The sequence below is a fragment of the Podarcis bocagei genome (assembly GCF_964188305.1).
Source record: "Podarcis bocagei genome assembly, chromosome: 4".
In the NCBI taxonomy this organism is placed as follows: domain Eukaryota; kingdom Metazoa; phylum Chordata; class Lepidosauria; order Squamata; family Lacertidae; genus Podarcis; species Podarcis bocagei.
In genome coordinates, this window is record NC_138128.1 from 56,993,564 (window position 1) to 57,009,136 (window position 15,573).

Here is a 15,573-nt window from a genome sequence, read left to right on the forward strand (position 1 = left end):
GGCTGGAAAAAGAGATAAGGATACCCTCTAGGGGCCAGCTCAGAGCATCATACGTAGCTTAAGAACAGTTCTTCAATTTTCCCCTGCTACAGTTTATTTTTCTTTACGCATTTTTATAGCTCAACTGTTTCCCACTAGTCAGAGGGAAATTAGGAGGGGGAAATGCTGATAGTACATTTATGTATTATTATTATTTTAAAAGCAACTTTGCATTAAAACTGCCTTAAGTATTAATTCTAACATATCTGCTTGCTCTTTAAGTGAACATCCATCTCTCTCATCTACCTTCTAGGATATTCCTCCAGTTCCTGTTCCTGTGCCAGTTCCAGTTCCAGAACCAGTTCAGCCACCCAGCAATGAGAGAGCAGTAAAAAAGAAAAGGCAGAGGAAAAAGAACAGAGACAGATACGTTGAACAAGTCACCTTGGATACCTCGCCTTTAGATGCTGATGTTCCATTACCACTGCCAGATAGTGCGACTTCCTTAATTGCAGCAGATACAAGGTAGGCAAAGGGTGCTTTTTACTGTACTGTATTTGGCTTGCGACAGAATGCAACTGATGAAGTAGGCTGTTGCCCAAGATAACTTCCACTCCAGCAACCCAGTTAGCACTGCAAACCAAAAGTCACTTAATACTCCACTAACCACCTTCTTACATTGTCAGCTGGCATACTTACAAGGCAGATATTTGCCATACTATTTTTAATGCATGATTACGTTGAAGTGGGAATTTGGATCCACTTTAGTGATGGCGAGTATAGAACCAGGAGGTGGTTCTTGTGGGTGATTTTTATTATTTGCATTTCCCACAGGCGGTATACAACATCATTAAAGTACAGTCATCACAAGCAGTAATTAAAACCTGTAAAAGCAGCATATAGAAAAGCAGAAACGTAGCTTAACACAAGCAACTATACTAACATTGCCAAATCCCTTTCCTGTTCCGAAAGTCTGGGTAAACAAAGTATGTATTTAACTCTTGCATGAAAATCATCAAGGTGGGGTATGAAGATATGATGGCCTTGACTATGAGGCTGCCCGATTGGCAGTGAGTGAAGCTTGCATATTCTGCAATACATAACTTGCTTGCTGCATTCTTTCTTTGGCATTCTTTCAGGTAGGAGGCTTGCGAAGGAAAGTGGAAGACTAGCAGTGTCAAGCAATGTTTTACTGCCAACTTGATGTTGCATTATGTGAATGCATTTAGTAGCCATAGAAGGACCCAATCAAGACTGGGACCATGGTACATGGGAAGGGTCTATTAACCCTTTGCTCCCTCCAAAATTAAATATTCTCTTTTCCCTTGGAGGGAAGCATGGCAGCTTATCCCCTTGAGGAAATAATTGTTTGAGAATGCTTTTTTAGAAGGGATCTCTAGAAGGGAATTGTTAAACACTTCCCTACATGCTGTAGTCCTGTTCTCTCACAAACACACACCTTCAGCTGTTACTTTAAAAGTAAAAATAAAATAATTTTTAAAAAATATGCATGTGATGCAACATCTGGTTTGGTCTTTAGGGCATTCGCTCATTCCTTGCAAGGAGCTGTTGTCAGTGAGGTATTGTAGAAGTAAATTTGAACTGGGTGGCGCATTTGTTAGTCTTGCTAGAGTTAACTTCAGAAATATAATTGTGTTGATACATGCATGTGTAAGGACTCAATGAGGAATTTCTGAGTGCAATCTGCGGCATGCTGGTCCGATTTTCTAATTTTAAGGTTGCCTTCTGAAAAATGTATGTGTGTGTGTTTCTCTTTTCCCAACCCTTTTTCTGACAGAGGGAGTGGCCCTTTAGTGCCTGACTGGAAGGAAAGGGAGCCCTACCAATCGCTTCTCCCAAACCTTCTTTTTGCTGGGCTTGATGTAAATGAAGACCTAAGGCCCCAGACCCCAGTCATCAGCAGGTACAAAATATGCCTTGTGAACAACTACCAAGTGTGGGGCTCTTAGAGCTAGCATGAGGAAACACGCTTGTTTGTTCTAAACATGGAGTCTTGCATTAATTGCCTGCTTGCAACCCCTAAGAAAGCACAGCCGTTGGTAAATAAGGTTATTCTGGCTTTCCAAAAGATCACATTATAGTGTTTCAGGCTGCTTATGGGATTTGTATTCTGAATGCCAGAGCATGGCTTGGGTTCTGCTTGTTTCTATAACCCTGGCTGTTTTAAATCCTTGATTATATTTCATATCTCTAATTTTGGAGCAATAAGGGCAAAAGACATTGGTGAACAAATACAGAGACTTCAACTTGAGATTCCAGCTTTCATGCCTCTGTGATGGTTAACTGTGATGGTGCCAAATTTTGCCTTCCAGTCCTCTGCAAAGGAGGCTTCGATTTCCTTGCCTCATTATTTGGGCACTTTAGAATTTTGGTAGGCGTGGGGCAGGCCCAGCCCACTGATGAAGCAGGGTGAGGTGAAATCTCGCAAGGTCTCATGGAGTGCATGAGATCTCACAAGACTTTGGTGAGATCTTGCTGGAAACAGGCGCGAACGTGGATTAAGAGAGGTGTAGTTCCAGTGGCAGGGCAGCAGTGAGGCGGCAGGGGGGCAGGGAAAAAAGCTGGCATGTTCCATTTTTTACCTCAAGCAGCGAAAAGGGATGCACCTCCTCTGGTGTGGGACTGAGCTTACCTTGTCATTGTGACATGGCTGAGGGTAGTGTGTATTTCTTCCTTTCTTTTAAACCTTCCTCCAGCAATCTGTCTCCCTGGCTACCTGCACTGCCTTATCTGGGGGAGGGGGAGATAATGGAAGGAATTATTTAAATAATTTAAATATATATATATCCTACTTTATATCCCCGTTACATTATGAGTACCAGGGGAGGTTTCAGACCACTGGTGTCATGAAAGCAAGGTCAGTTGCAAACAGCTCTTGCCAGCCTCAGAAGTAAAGTAACCATGACAGAAAACCTCAACCATGCCTATGAGTTTTACCAACATTTTCTCTCCCCTTTGATAGTTTTTGAATGTGACTTATTTTCTCATTCGTTGATGAAGAAGGGTACAATAATGCAGGAGAATTTTTTGACACAAAGCCACATATTAAACCATAGTGGGAAAACATTCCACTTAGATATTAACATAGGAGCATTTCTTTTGCTGCCCCTTTGGGTGTGAGCACCAGGATTGGATTTCTGTGCAGATAATTCATATCTGTCATGATAAATAAATGGGTCCCAGATGCAATGCCCCTCCCACTAGTCTGAAACCTACAATTTTACCCAGCTGTCAAATGCACATAGGAAAGCAAAGTGTACTTCACATTTAGATGACACTGTGAATTCACCATGAGTGCGCATGAGGTCCCACTGCTCCAATATGTTCAGCCCATAAACTGAATGTTCTGCAGAGACTCTAAGAGGTGAGTTAAAGGAAGTATCCCAGAAAATATGACTTTTCTCATCACTGCAGCACTCTGATAAGCAAATCCACACAGGGTGAAATTCAACTCTTTCCCGCAATTCTTTGGTGGGGGGAGTCTTCTGAGGATGTGGCAAGGAAATCCTACCTTTTAAAGGCTCACAATTTCCCCCTTATCACATTAATTGCACACATAGAAAGGGGCAGTGAGCCCATGCTGCTGACTTCATCTCCCAAATCACTTGGCTTCCCAGACCTGTTCCCCAATAGCCACACATTGACTGTGAACACACGATAAGGGGGAGCCTACATGTGAAGACCCCGTGGGAGCTGGAACCGTGAGCATGCAGGATTCCAGCTCCTGTGGGCGTCTGCATGCATAGACTTGCTCTTCTCAGATGCCCAATCTCAACCTGGGAACACCCTTGGAATACCCCCATTTTGCTGTTACTGATGGTAGAGTACGAATGGCAGAGCAGAATGGGTGATGGTGGAGATTTCTGCACCTGCAACAGAGACACCTTGCTCTACCTGCAGCCCTTCCTTTCCATGCATTGAAACAGACATCCTCTCTATCCCATGACCCCTGGATGCCCATTGAAAGAAAACAGCCATTGAATCCAACCCAAATCAGTCTTGCAAATAACTTCTCTCAATACTATGCAATATTTAAACATATACAGTGGTACCTCGGGTTACATACACTTCAGGTTATATATGCTTCAGGTTACACACTCTGCTAACCCAGAAATAGTGCTTCAGGTTAAGAACTTTGCTTCAGGATAAGAACAGAAATTGGGCTCCGGAAGCACGGCAGCAGCAGGAGGCCCCATTAGCTAAAGTGGTGCTTCAGATTAAGAACAGTTTCAGGTTAAGTACGGACCTCCGGAACGAATTAAGTACTTAACCTGAGGTACCACTGTAATGGTTTAGATCCTAAGCTTTTTCTTTGTGAATGGAAGGGGAGTGTCCTACTGATGGAAGGACACATTCCATGTATGTTTACAGGGGTAGAGTAATGCACTTGTCCCCGCTTACCCAGATGATGTGCTTACCTGAAAAGAGCTCATCAGGCCAAGCAACATGAACAGAATTGTGGTTTCTCTTATAATAGGAGGTTTGGTAATGGCACACTGCTAGAGATCGATTTCCATTGGTTTCAAGTCCATGTTAATTTGGCAGAGAATAAAACATTAGGATCAACCAATGAAGGGTAAAGTTCTCATCTGCAATCTTTCACACTATTCATAAACCTGATAAGTGTATCCAGTAGAAGTGCTGGCATCGTCTAATGCAACTTCAGCAACACCTTTAAGTTCTGCTAGTTTAATTTGTATGAGGGTAACCAGCAGGAAAGACTGAATCTAAATAAAGTATAAAAGGGGGACTTTGGTATTGTTAAATGTGCTGTAATTAATGCATAGTGGTAAACCACTTAGCACATAGAATCCCCCCTTCCCCCTCCCCAATCTGCTTTGGTAAGTGAGTCTGCTAATCTAGCTCTACCAAATTGCTATTAGCATGTAGCCAGACAGGTCATGAACTTGTAATTCTACATTCAGGAGAATGCTCCCACTAATGTGCTCCTAATGTGCTTGGAGCTGTTGGATCTTATATGGTGTAGGTATGTGCAATTAGCAGCATAAATGTAATGTGGCCCATCCATATATAGATAGATAGATAGATAGATAGATAGATAGATAGATAGATAGATAGATATGGGGGGTGACTTGTATGTATCCCAGCTTGAAACACATTTATTTGGAAGTAAGCCCCACTGATTAGGATCAGAGACTTAGAAAGATTTGCAGTTAACAACATGAACTCTATTAGGACTTGTCACTCGCTTTATGTCTACTGGAGTCTTGTTCTTATATCCCTATTGTTGGGCTTTTCACCCATAGCATTTGCTTTGAAGCTGTGAAGCATAGGGAACAATGCACCCTTGCAAATATTATTTGAAAGGCTATTATGCTATCAAAATCGAAAACCATACTGTCTCCCCACACTTGTTTAATTTGTGATACATGAACCCTCAGAAAGAAAGGAATCGTAGAGTTGGAAGGGACCCCAAGGCAAGGGAAGGGCCAACTCTTTTCTAGGTACTTTATAAAACTTCTAATGCCTGGTCCTCTTTGCTAGGGGCTAGAAACATATTGCGACATCTTGTTTGTTGATCACCACTTGTGCAATATAAACAAGGAAAGTACCCATCAGTGTCACATTGGCATAGGTGGAGTGAAAGAGATAGGAAACAGTCCCTGTGGCTTTGCTTCTTCCTTAGTAGAACTACACTTGGGGTTTGGTTACCACCAAATCTGGTGCAGCTGGGCCAGTCCTGAGCAAATGCCCCGGCATAGTAATGGGCTGGACACAAGCCAACAAACTGAAGCTGACAAGATGGAAGTCTGTGGGTTGGAGGCTTCTGGACCTAGGACATAGCAGCTTTTTTTGTTCTGGATAGGGCTGCCCTCCTCCTTAAGGAACAGTTGCATAGTCTGGAGGCGCTTTTTCAACCACCAGTCTCACTGGAAGCTCACTGGAAAACCTCTTTTGGCTAGTACACTGGCTGTGGCTGGTATTGGGCAGAGACAGATTGTGCTAGTAACCTCAAGACTGAACTACTGTAATGCACTTTGTGTGGAGCTGCCCTTATGGTTGGTCCAGAAGCTGAAGTTTGTGTAAAACCCAGCAGTTTGACTGGTAACAGGGGCAGCCTGCCATGACCATGTAATACGCCTGCTGAAAGAGTAGCACTGGCTGCCAATTTGCTACCAGGCCACGTTTAAGATTTTGTTGTTGGTTTATAAAGCCATAAACCATTTGGGACCAGGTTATCTGAAGAAACACCTTTGCTCATGTAGACCTGCTCAGCTATTATGATCTTAGGATGAGGCCTTTCTGTTTGTGCGATAGCCTGCCAAAACAGGTTGGGTGACAAACAGGTGGGGGGGGGAGGAGCACACTTTTCTATGGAAGTTTCCAGTCTGTGGAGCCACTTTCCCCTTGATATATGTAGGCACTAACTCTTTTCAGTGCTCAGTACTGTCAGGGACAAGCAGGGGGTCCAAAGAGTGGGCAGAAGAGGCAGGGGGCAGAAGGATGGTCCATCAAAGGGGGCCAGTGATTTGTGTGGTTCTGTGCCACCCATGAGACAGGGAGAAGAGGAAGAGTCTGGGCAGTCAGAGATGCAGGAAGAGGTGGGGGAAGAGCTGCAGGAAAGCACGGAGGTGGAAGAGAGAGTCAGATCATTAGAATTTCTTCTCCCCTCCCCCACTGCCTCCAAGGACAGGTGGAGGGGCTTAAAGAGACTGGAGCAGCTGGAGCTGCCACCCAGGAGAAGTCATTGGCTGCTTGAGCACACTATGCAACAAGAATGGTACTGATGGAGGCATGGCCGCACTGTCGCTCCAACTGATTGGGTCAGAGCACAGTTCTGAAGAATCCTAAGCATATTTCCTCCAAAGTAAGGTCGTCCAAGGTTCACTGGGTCTTACTCTATAGTAAGTTGGTTTCAGACTGTAGCCTTAATTTAGGGAAATACAGAGTCCCACTAGCAGAAGCCCGTACAAGGACATCCACTAAGCAACGGTGCTTTCCCCCTCCCTCTGCACTCCCCCCCCCCCAATGACTTGGGGTGTGTGGAAAAACCCCAGAACAGTACACAGGGGGGATCGTTCTGTCTGGCAAACTGACATGCTTACATTGATGGAACAGTTGCCACACTGCTACATTGAATTTCTCCCAGAAATTTTCAACAACAAGAAGATATATAGCTAGATTAACCTTGAACCTCGTAACCTTTCAAACCTGAGAAAAAATATTGCCATTCCATACTGCAGTTTCCCTTCTGAAATTCAACCCTGTTCTGATGAGTTTTCCATGTCCTCCATTCATCTTAGGATTTATTTTATGCCTCTTATGAAGCAAAGGAAGAGAAGCAGCATGCATCTATTAAATGATTGAAAAAGATCTGTAGAAAGTTAACCCACATATCTAATGTGACAGACGGCAGGAAATGCTGTAGGAGTATATTTCCATGTAACTATTCCCTCAGAATTATTCTTGAAGTTGATGTCTCTCGTCTCTTGCCTCGTGAAAGCAGACAGCCCAGCTTTTCAGTGCATGCGCCTGCATGGCTTTGAAACCTCTGTGGTGTGAGTCTTTCTTTTTCATGTGTGTTGCACTCCATTGCCAATTCTGAAATGAATATAAACATTTCCATTGTTGGCAGCCTAAGTAACGAAGGCCTCCATAGCAATGTTGCTGAAGAATCTCCCAGCACAAGCGCACTTGTAATGCCACCAGATGTGACAGCAGTGGGGAATGTCCTGCACGAACGAGGAGCGCAAGCCACGTCTGATATGTTGGAACAGGCCAAGGAAGAAAAAGACAAAAGCCCGCCTTTGGTGGAGCATCCTAAAGAATACGCTGCAGCAAGTCTTGAAGGAAGCCATGCGGGGTTGTTTGCCCTTGTGTCATGCCCAACCTCTGTGAATGACCAAGACATAAGCAGTGTTCCTGCTGTATCTCTGGACAGTCGCTCCGATACAGAGCACCCCGCAATCCCTCTTCCACTAAAGGATGAGCGAGATCCAGGTAATGCTGGTTTGGAACTGACTCCTTTGCCAGATGTTGGCTGGATTCCAGGAGCTGGAACTGCACCAGCCACCTCAAGTGAATTAGACCCATTACAGCAGAGTGAACAGACGGGTGGCAAGAGAGAGGCACATGTCATCCCATTACCCAAGAGGGAAGCAGAGGGAGACGACTGTAACATTCAAGAGACCAGCCAAGAGGCAGGAGTTTTGGAAGTGGGTCACAAAGAGCAGGCTGTGGTAAAACCAGATGGACAGAATGCAGATGGTGCAGACAGCCTGACAATGGAAAAGGAGACCTTAATCCCAAATTATCACACGACAGGAGGTTTGCACGTTGAAAAATATGGAGCAGTTGTTGATGGTCTGAGTTCTGATGAGTTCAGTGCCGCCATTCGCGAATGTAGCAGTGATGCAGCAATAAGCAGAGGAGAGGAACCCCGCCAAGTTTTCCCCAAGAATGAGAAGGAGCAATCTGAGGCTGGTCCTGCAATGCCCAGCTTGTCATTTACTGCTTCAGATCTGCCCCTGACAAACATGATAGGAGAAAAGGACAAGAGTTCTCCATCTGAAAAGGAATGCCCCGATCAAGCCCAAAGTCTTGAAACCCAAACCCTACTTGTTACCAAAAGTGAAAGTCGTGTTGTGGATTTTTTGGTTGCCTCTGAGCCTTCCAGTGGGTCCCCTTTGTGTGAGGAAAGTGAAAAGCAAAAAGAAAGCCCTGCGTCTGAGAACAGAGCAGAGCCAGCCTGCAGCAATGATACCTTACTAACTGAATGTGGAGAAAACATTGCTGTGGTTGACCCAGAAAAGCTTCTGTGTTTGATGAAGGAAGATTCTGTGGTAGATAAAGGGCTGTCACTGGGGGGAAGTGCACAAGACTTCACCAGTGAGACGGAGCTTCCACAGCTCATTAAAAAAGAAAACATAGTATCTGAGGAAAACAAAGAGCTCTCTTTGGGAGAGGGTGGAAGTCAGGAGAGGCCAGTTTTAACTAGTCCGATTGCAGGTGAAGAGGCAGTCTGTTCTCAAGGGACGCTGCTCTCCTTTGATACTGACAAAAGACGAGACAACCCTGATGGTAACTGGAATGATTACTGGAGCTCTCTAGAAAATAGTTTCAGAAATGATGCCAGTGGCGACACGTCAGAGAAGGATTTCAGTTCAGAACATACTTTGAATGCACCCGAAGATCATTTGCCAGAACTGAGTCAGGGTTCGGAGAGAGAGAAAACAGACACATGCGACAAAGAGGATAAAAGCCTTCTGTCTGTTGAAGCACCAAGTTTACAAGGGAAAAATTGCTCACAGAGTTGTGATCTTTTAAACCCCAGCGCAGAAGACCTGCCGCTCAGCTTCCCTGCCTGTGAAATGGCAGAGGAAGTTTGTTTAGAAGAGACACATGGTTCACTGCTGCTGCGGTCTGAGGACAATGATGTTATGCAAAATAAGCAAGAGGGATCCTGGGAGGGCACGCTTGCTGAAAGAAGTGTGTGGGAGCTGGAAGGCCTCACTAGGCATGATGTAACATCTGAGGGCAATGCAACATTGGCAGAAAAAATACCAGTTCCTGAAGCAGAGCTGGCAGTTCTGGACATAAATGAATGGGCACCGATTGCTGAATGTGTTGCATTAGGAAAAGCAGGAAACCAGGAGGACACATCCCATTCTGAAAGCAAAAAACCCAGCCAGATAGGTGGCAATGATGCTGACTGTGTACCTGTGATTGTTGCTGAGCAAAGCAGTACTGCAGATGAGAAAGAGGGGAATGAAAACAGGCATGAAGAATACAAAACAGAAATGAAAAGTCAGGCAACCGATACCATTTTGGCACAGAAACTCGAAAGCAACTTTGCCTCCCCGCAGCAAGAGCAGCAGGAACAAGTGACTGAAGCCAATGACCAAAGTATGAAAAAGGATTATTCTGGCAGCTCAGGGGTTGTGGAGATTGATTGCCAGCAGCAGACACTGGGGAACTTACATGATGGCAGCATATGGGAGCCTAATTATCCACTAAATAGCAGTGAGACTGAAGCATCTCTAGAAGCTCTTCCCAGCAAGGTTGTGGATGTGGAACAAGTGGAGGATGGTTTGATCCCATCTCCACAAGTGGACCTGAAAGACAGCTCACAGTCCCTTCCCTCTTTCTGCAGCGATCAACAGCACAGTTTGAATGCAGAACTCCGAAACTTGGATTGCAACAACCTTAAAACCATGGCAGGTCCCGAGGAACAAAAGACCAGGGAAACATCTGAGAGAGAGCATTCACTGGAGTTAAATGCACCCAGCAGCCTTCAGGGACGGTGTGAAAGTGAAATGAAAGTATTTATAGACATTCTGCACAAACCCCAAACAATAGTTTGCGGGCTGGAGATGAAAAATGATTCCACAGCTGTCACAGATGAAAACACACCTTTGCCAAGTATTTCTGAATCCACGAGAGATATTGTGCAAGGCGGCAACTTGAAAACTCTAATAAGCCCACAGGTGGAGGAAAGCTGCCTTAACAAAGAAATAGCAAGCAAATCTAAGCAAGAACTCCCTAATTTGAATTTTTTGATTTCAGACAGTCTTCATGAAGGAGCAGATCCCAATGACATGATAAATGAGCAGTTGGGTGGTTTATGTGGGCTGACAGACAGCACAAGTAAAAACAACACAGGTGTTGCAGAATGTATCCCAGGGGTGCAGGAAACTGTCACTGCTGATGCTGAACAGCCACAAACCTTGCTAGTGGATTTTAAAATGCCAAGTGCAGAGGATGCTTCTGAGAGCAACAGGACTGATCTTGCCCTGCCATCGAAAGTTACAGAGTTGGCAGAAAAAGGCTCAGAGGCAGAAGAAATAAAAGAGAACTTTAATTTATTAGACAGAATCACCACGAAAGATGAACTTGTAAAAAAAAGAAATGATGAACAGGACTTAACTTTCATGGCTGCTGAAAAAGCAGGAAGAAAGGAATATCCTCCTATAACTCCTGAGCTCACAGAAATTGCTTCCATCAATACAGACAGTACTCAAAAGGCTGACTTTTTGCTGGCTGGCTCTCAAATAGACTTAATAGCTCTGCCGGCATTTTCAAGTGACTGGGACACCAGAGTGAGCCAACAGCCTGCGAACTGCATGCATCATGGTAGTGTGAATGAATTACAAAAAGAACTTACAGAATGCCAGAAGCTGTTTGGGACCAGTCCTGATTTGCAGGTTGCAGCAGCAGCTACAGCCTTACACTTAGATGGTACTTCAGTAGACAAAAGAACAACAGATTCAAAAAGGCCTAAAGCAGTACACTCAGACAATATTCTCACAGGGACAGCCCCAGGAAAAGACTCTGTGATTCCTGACCCAAGTTTCTTTTCTGAAGAGTGTGCCTTAACTTTACAGGACCCTGCTGGGGCCGGGCAGTCCAAAGGAAGTTTGTCACTGTTTAATTTCAAAAAGATGCAGGCCGAGATCTCAGCAATTAAAACAAAAGGAGCAGAATATGATGTCAGCTTCAAAGCCCAGCAGTTTGACAGCTCGGGAGAATCTCTCTTCAGCCTTTCAAGCTTAGAAGAGCGGCTTCTGAGCCTTTCATCTCTCAGTAAGCAAGCAGGCTGTAATGAGGGTGTTGCAACAAATATCACCTGTGTAGACGACAAGCACAATGAGATAGTAGAAAACACAGGAGAAAATGCAGGAAAGAGCGAGTGTGTTTTTGTAGAGAATTTCAGCATCCCCAAGATGGGAACAGAGACTCCCATGCAGCCTGCAGAGACCTCTGAAAAACAGCATGATTCTTCGACTTCCAGGTCCTTCGGCATTGGCTTTTTTGATTTCAGGAAGCATATTAGCAAAATATTTGAAAATACAGTTCACAGCGCTCTGACTACGGAGCTACCCCACCTTTCAGCTGAAAGCAGTGCCAGTGACAAGGATGACAGCCCAGCACCTAGAGAAATGCCAGAGTTTAAGCAAGTATTGGAAGAAGGGGATGGAAGCAATAAAAATGGAGAACCAGAGAGTGATCAGAAAACCAAAGGCTGTGTGTTGCCTTTAGAGGCTGGGTTTTCCAACCAAGCTGCTAAAGAGAAGGAAGAACCATTGGCAAGCACTCAGGAATACAGTTTGCCAGATGCCTTTTCAGAAGAGATCCCTATCAATGATTTTGGTTTCAGTGAAGAACCTTTGACAAGTTCCCCAAAGTTTGACAGCAAAGTGGAGAGCTCAAGCAGTAGAATGCTGAAGGCAGAGGAAAGTGGATGCGTTAGTGCTGCGAGCAGAGACATTGGTAGGAATCAGATGAGTCTGGAAGCAGGGAAGCAGCAACCTGCAGATTCTTGTAACCTGCCTTCTCCTTCTGACAATGACCTGCCTGCAATGATTGCTGCCTCTTCAGAAGTCGTCCCTAAGAGTGATCTTGACAGAACTACCACTGCAAAGGCAGAGGAAGGTAATTTGATTAGTCTCTGTAATGCAGAACCAGGTTTATCTAAAGAGCTAATACATTATGGAAACCAATGCCACGACCCAGTGCCAAGTGAAGACCAGGTAAACCAAGAAAGTACCACTGATCTACAGAACATGTCAGTATTGTCGTCTCTTCTAGATGACCTTTGTGTACAGAAAGAACAAATGGAACAGTCTGGGGTGCTGCCTGGTGAAAATCAGAAGGAATCCAGCTGCAACTATCCTTGGGATGGGACTACAGTTGAGGACAAAGCATCCGTGGTGCAGCAGGAGGATGCCATGAATAGTACAAAATGCCTGCAGGTACCAACTGATGCTGAGGAGCAAAAGCAAGGACCAGACACAGCAGTACATGGGCTAATCGATTACTTAAAAAATGAAGTAACTCTTGATGGTGGTTCGTCAGGCGACTGCAAAGCAGAACCCCGTGTGCTTGAGGGGTGTGTGGCAGAAGCAAATGACATCATGTTGAGTACAGCAGAAACAGAAGCACGTCTTTCTGTTGACACCCCTAAAACGGGTATTACCAGCACATCAGTCATTGATATAGGTGACTCGGCTCTGCAATCCAACATATGTGATCAAGCAAAAAAGCATTCAGAAGCTGTTCAAGTGATGGAGCAAAATGTGTGTACGGATGCTGCTGAAACTGCCTCTGCAAATCAATGCAGAGAAGAGAATTTAGCAGATGAGAAGCCCCTTCAGGATGTCCAGGAAGAGGGATCAACCACTCCACTCCCCGAATCTGAGCACAGCCTCCCTAGAGAATTACCTGTTGAAAGGTACCTATTTTAAATTAAAATTAACCGTAAAAGAGATTTATCTGCATGCTGAAGTTCAAGTAAGATAGCTTGAAGGTGGATTGATTCACTTACTGATTGCATAGAGTTAAGCTGGGTATAGTTTCTATTTTATTTGCAGTCTACTTGGAGAAAAACTGTAATATTATTCTCAGGAAATGTTAGTCTTAGTTAGGGAAAATGCACATTGTTGTTGGGAGTATTGACATAGTCTGGGAACTGTCAAAGCTGGAGTTTCAGCAACCCCCTCCACTTATTTATTAGCCCAGACATGCTATAATTTCTTAGTTTTCAGCCCCTCCCTAATACCTAAAAATCAGGCAGCCTTGCAGTACTGAGAAGTGTAGACTTGTTTGTAGGTGCCTGCTCTTATATACATGAAAAAGTATAACCTTCAGGGGTTTTTTACTCTGCTGTTGTTAAATATCCCTGAAATACTCAAACTTGTATTCCAAGGTACTCTAGTATTCTGAAATGCTCCACTGATGTAATGCTTTATTATCAAATAGCACATAACCAGTGTTTCATTTGACTAATTGGGATTTCAGTTGGTATATTGTATTGTTGCAGTCAAAATAGGTCTTCAGATGTGTGGGATTTTTAATCTGAGATTTGCATGTCCAGGATATTTTGGTTGCCTGGTTCTCCCACAGAGGGAGCACCTGGGCCATTCAAAGCTGCAGGCCAGGGAGAAAATCAGCAGATTGACAGGATGTGCCTCTCTCCGTCCCCTCCTCCCAGACTTGGAGGCTCAGAAGTGAGGAAGAAGTTTTAGGGTTGCATCTTATTATTCATTCTTGGAGTGCATTTTTTTGGGGGGGGGATTAATTGATTTAAGTTAGTCACTGGTTACAGTCCTTAACTTTTACCCCCATTCCTAGAGCTATATATATATATATATATTTAAATCTAATCCCACTGATAGCCAAAGTGTATGTTGCACCAATGATTAACCTTTATTATTAACTTAGGTGTATTTTGTAGGTTAAAAAAATATATATACTCCAAATTTTAGGATAAGCTTTGTGTTAATAATTCTCAAGCCTATGACATGATGGCCTTCCCCCCCTCTAACAGTGTCCCTCCTTTTTCCATAACCTCAGCAATTCTCCTGAGCTCTGTCACTCTCTCCTTGCTGTACCTGAGAAGGACGCTGTAGAGCTAGCAGCCAAAGGCACCTCAGATGAGGCAAGAGAAGGCATCAGAATAGAAAGGTACAGTGAACAGCACTAACTCTTTCAGAGGGTGGTAGTGCTCTGTTTAAAGAATTGTTCTTTGCAGGTGCACGTATCAGACACAAAAATGGCATGTTGGTTTCACTGACACTTTGTAGCGCCAGTGATGATAAATTAACAATGTTAAAGGAAATGGAGGGGTTCCGACAGCTTGTAACTGGTACTTATAATTTAAGTCAACATTTAGCAGGGTTTAGCAAGGTTGGCTCTCTTTTTTAGTGTTAGGATTCAGCATTGGGTCATGCAGATTAATAATAGGGCGTGTTTTAATGCAACATTGCTTTCCTTCTCCTCCCTTCCCTCCCCACCCAAGTAAGCATAGCAGCTCTTACACATCTGGAATTAAGGCAAGTGTTTCCAGGCTAGATAGTGTGACTTCCAAATGGGTTAACAAAACTTTTGAGAGGAGGGGGAGAAGAGCTTCTTGCACCATTGACAGCTAGCTGGCATACAACATTTTAGCAGGGTGAACCTTTCTGCATGATGATATGCTGGTGGGAAATGTCTCACCTTTTGGGTGTCCAGAAGCCATTCCAGAGGGATGTGAGCTTTGCTACCTCTCACTTAAGAATTGCCCTACCTGCAATACTGTTCATGTCGTATTAATATGGTGCATTTGGCAGAGCATATAAACAGTATGAGGCAGGTTGTGTAAACCAGTGTTTCCCAACCACTGTTCCGCGGCACACTAGTGTGCCGCGAGATGTTGCCTGGTGTGCCGCGGGAAAAATTAAAAAATTCGAAAGATTTTTTTTTTAAGTCAAATTTTCAATTGGGGCGCCGTCACTAGATGACCCCTGGGGTTCCCTCCCTCCCTCCCGCTCTGCGCCTCCCTCCTCCTCCTCCTCCTCCTCCGGGGAGGCCCTTCCTGGCTCTCAGCCAAGGCTTGGCGGCTGCCACTCACTCACTCGCTCGCCCACCTGTCCCTCCATCCCTGCACCCAGCCTCTCCCCCTCCGTCCCCGGCGCGGGGGCTGCCGGGATCCGTAGTTCCCTCGCCCTTGGGCTCCGCGCCCGCGCGGGGTGCGCAAACTACGTTTCCCAGCGTGGCCTGGCGGGCCGGGCGTTTTGTTTGAAGCGCTCTTCTCCCGGCCATGGAATGAGCGCAGCGGCGGCGGCCGGGCGGGCA

The 15,573-nt window shown here is 44.8% G+C and overlaps 1 protein-coding gene across 10 annotated transcripts in view; it reads left to right on the forward strand.

Annotated features, from left to right (window-relative positions):
• Window positions 1-15,573, forward strand: part of TACC2 (transforming acidic coiled-coil containing protein 2) — a 165,362-nt gene that overhangs the window by 28,231 nt on the left and 121,558 nt on the right. For 6 of the 10 annotated variants that reach the window (XM_081192817.1, XM_081192812.1, XM_081192816.1 and 3 more), the window contains 4 exons: window positions 293-504; window positions 1,778-1,903; window positions 7,598-13,192; window positions 14,314-14,424. In XM_081192817.1, coding sequence (XP_081048943.1) covers window positions 293-504; window positions 1,778-1,903; window positions 7,598-13,192; window positions 14,314-14,424 — 6,044 coding nt within the window. The remainder of the gene's footprint in view (window positions 1-292; window positions 505-1,777; window positions 1,904-7,597; window positions 13,193-14,313; window positions 14,425-15,573) is intronic. The other 4 variants (XM_081192820.1, XM_081192822.1, XM_081192823.1 and 1 more) reach the window with 3 other exon arrangements.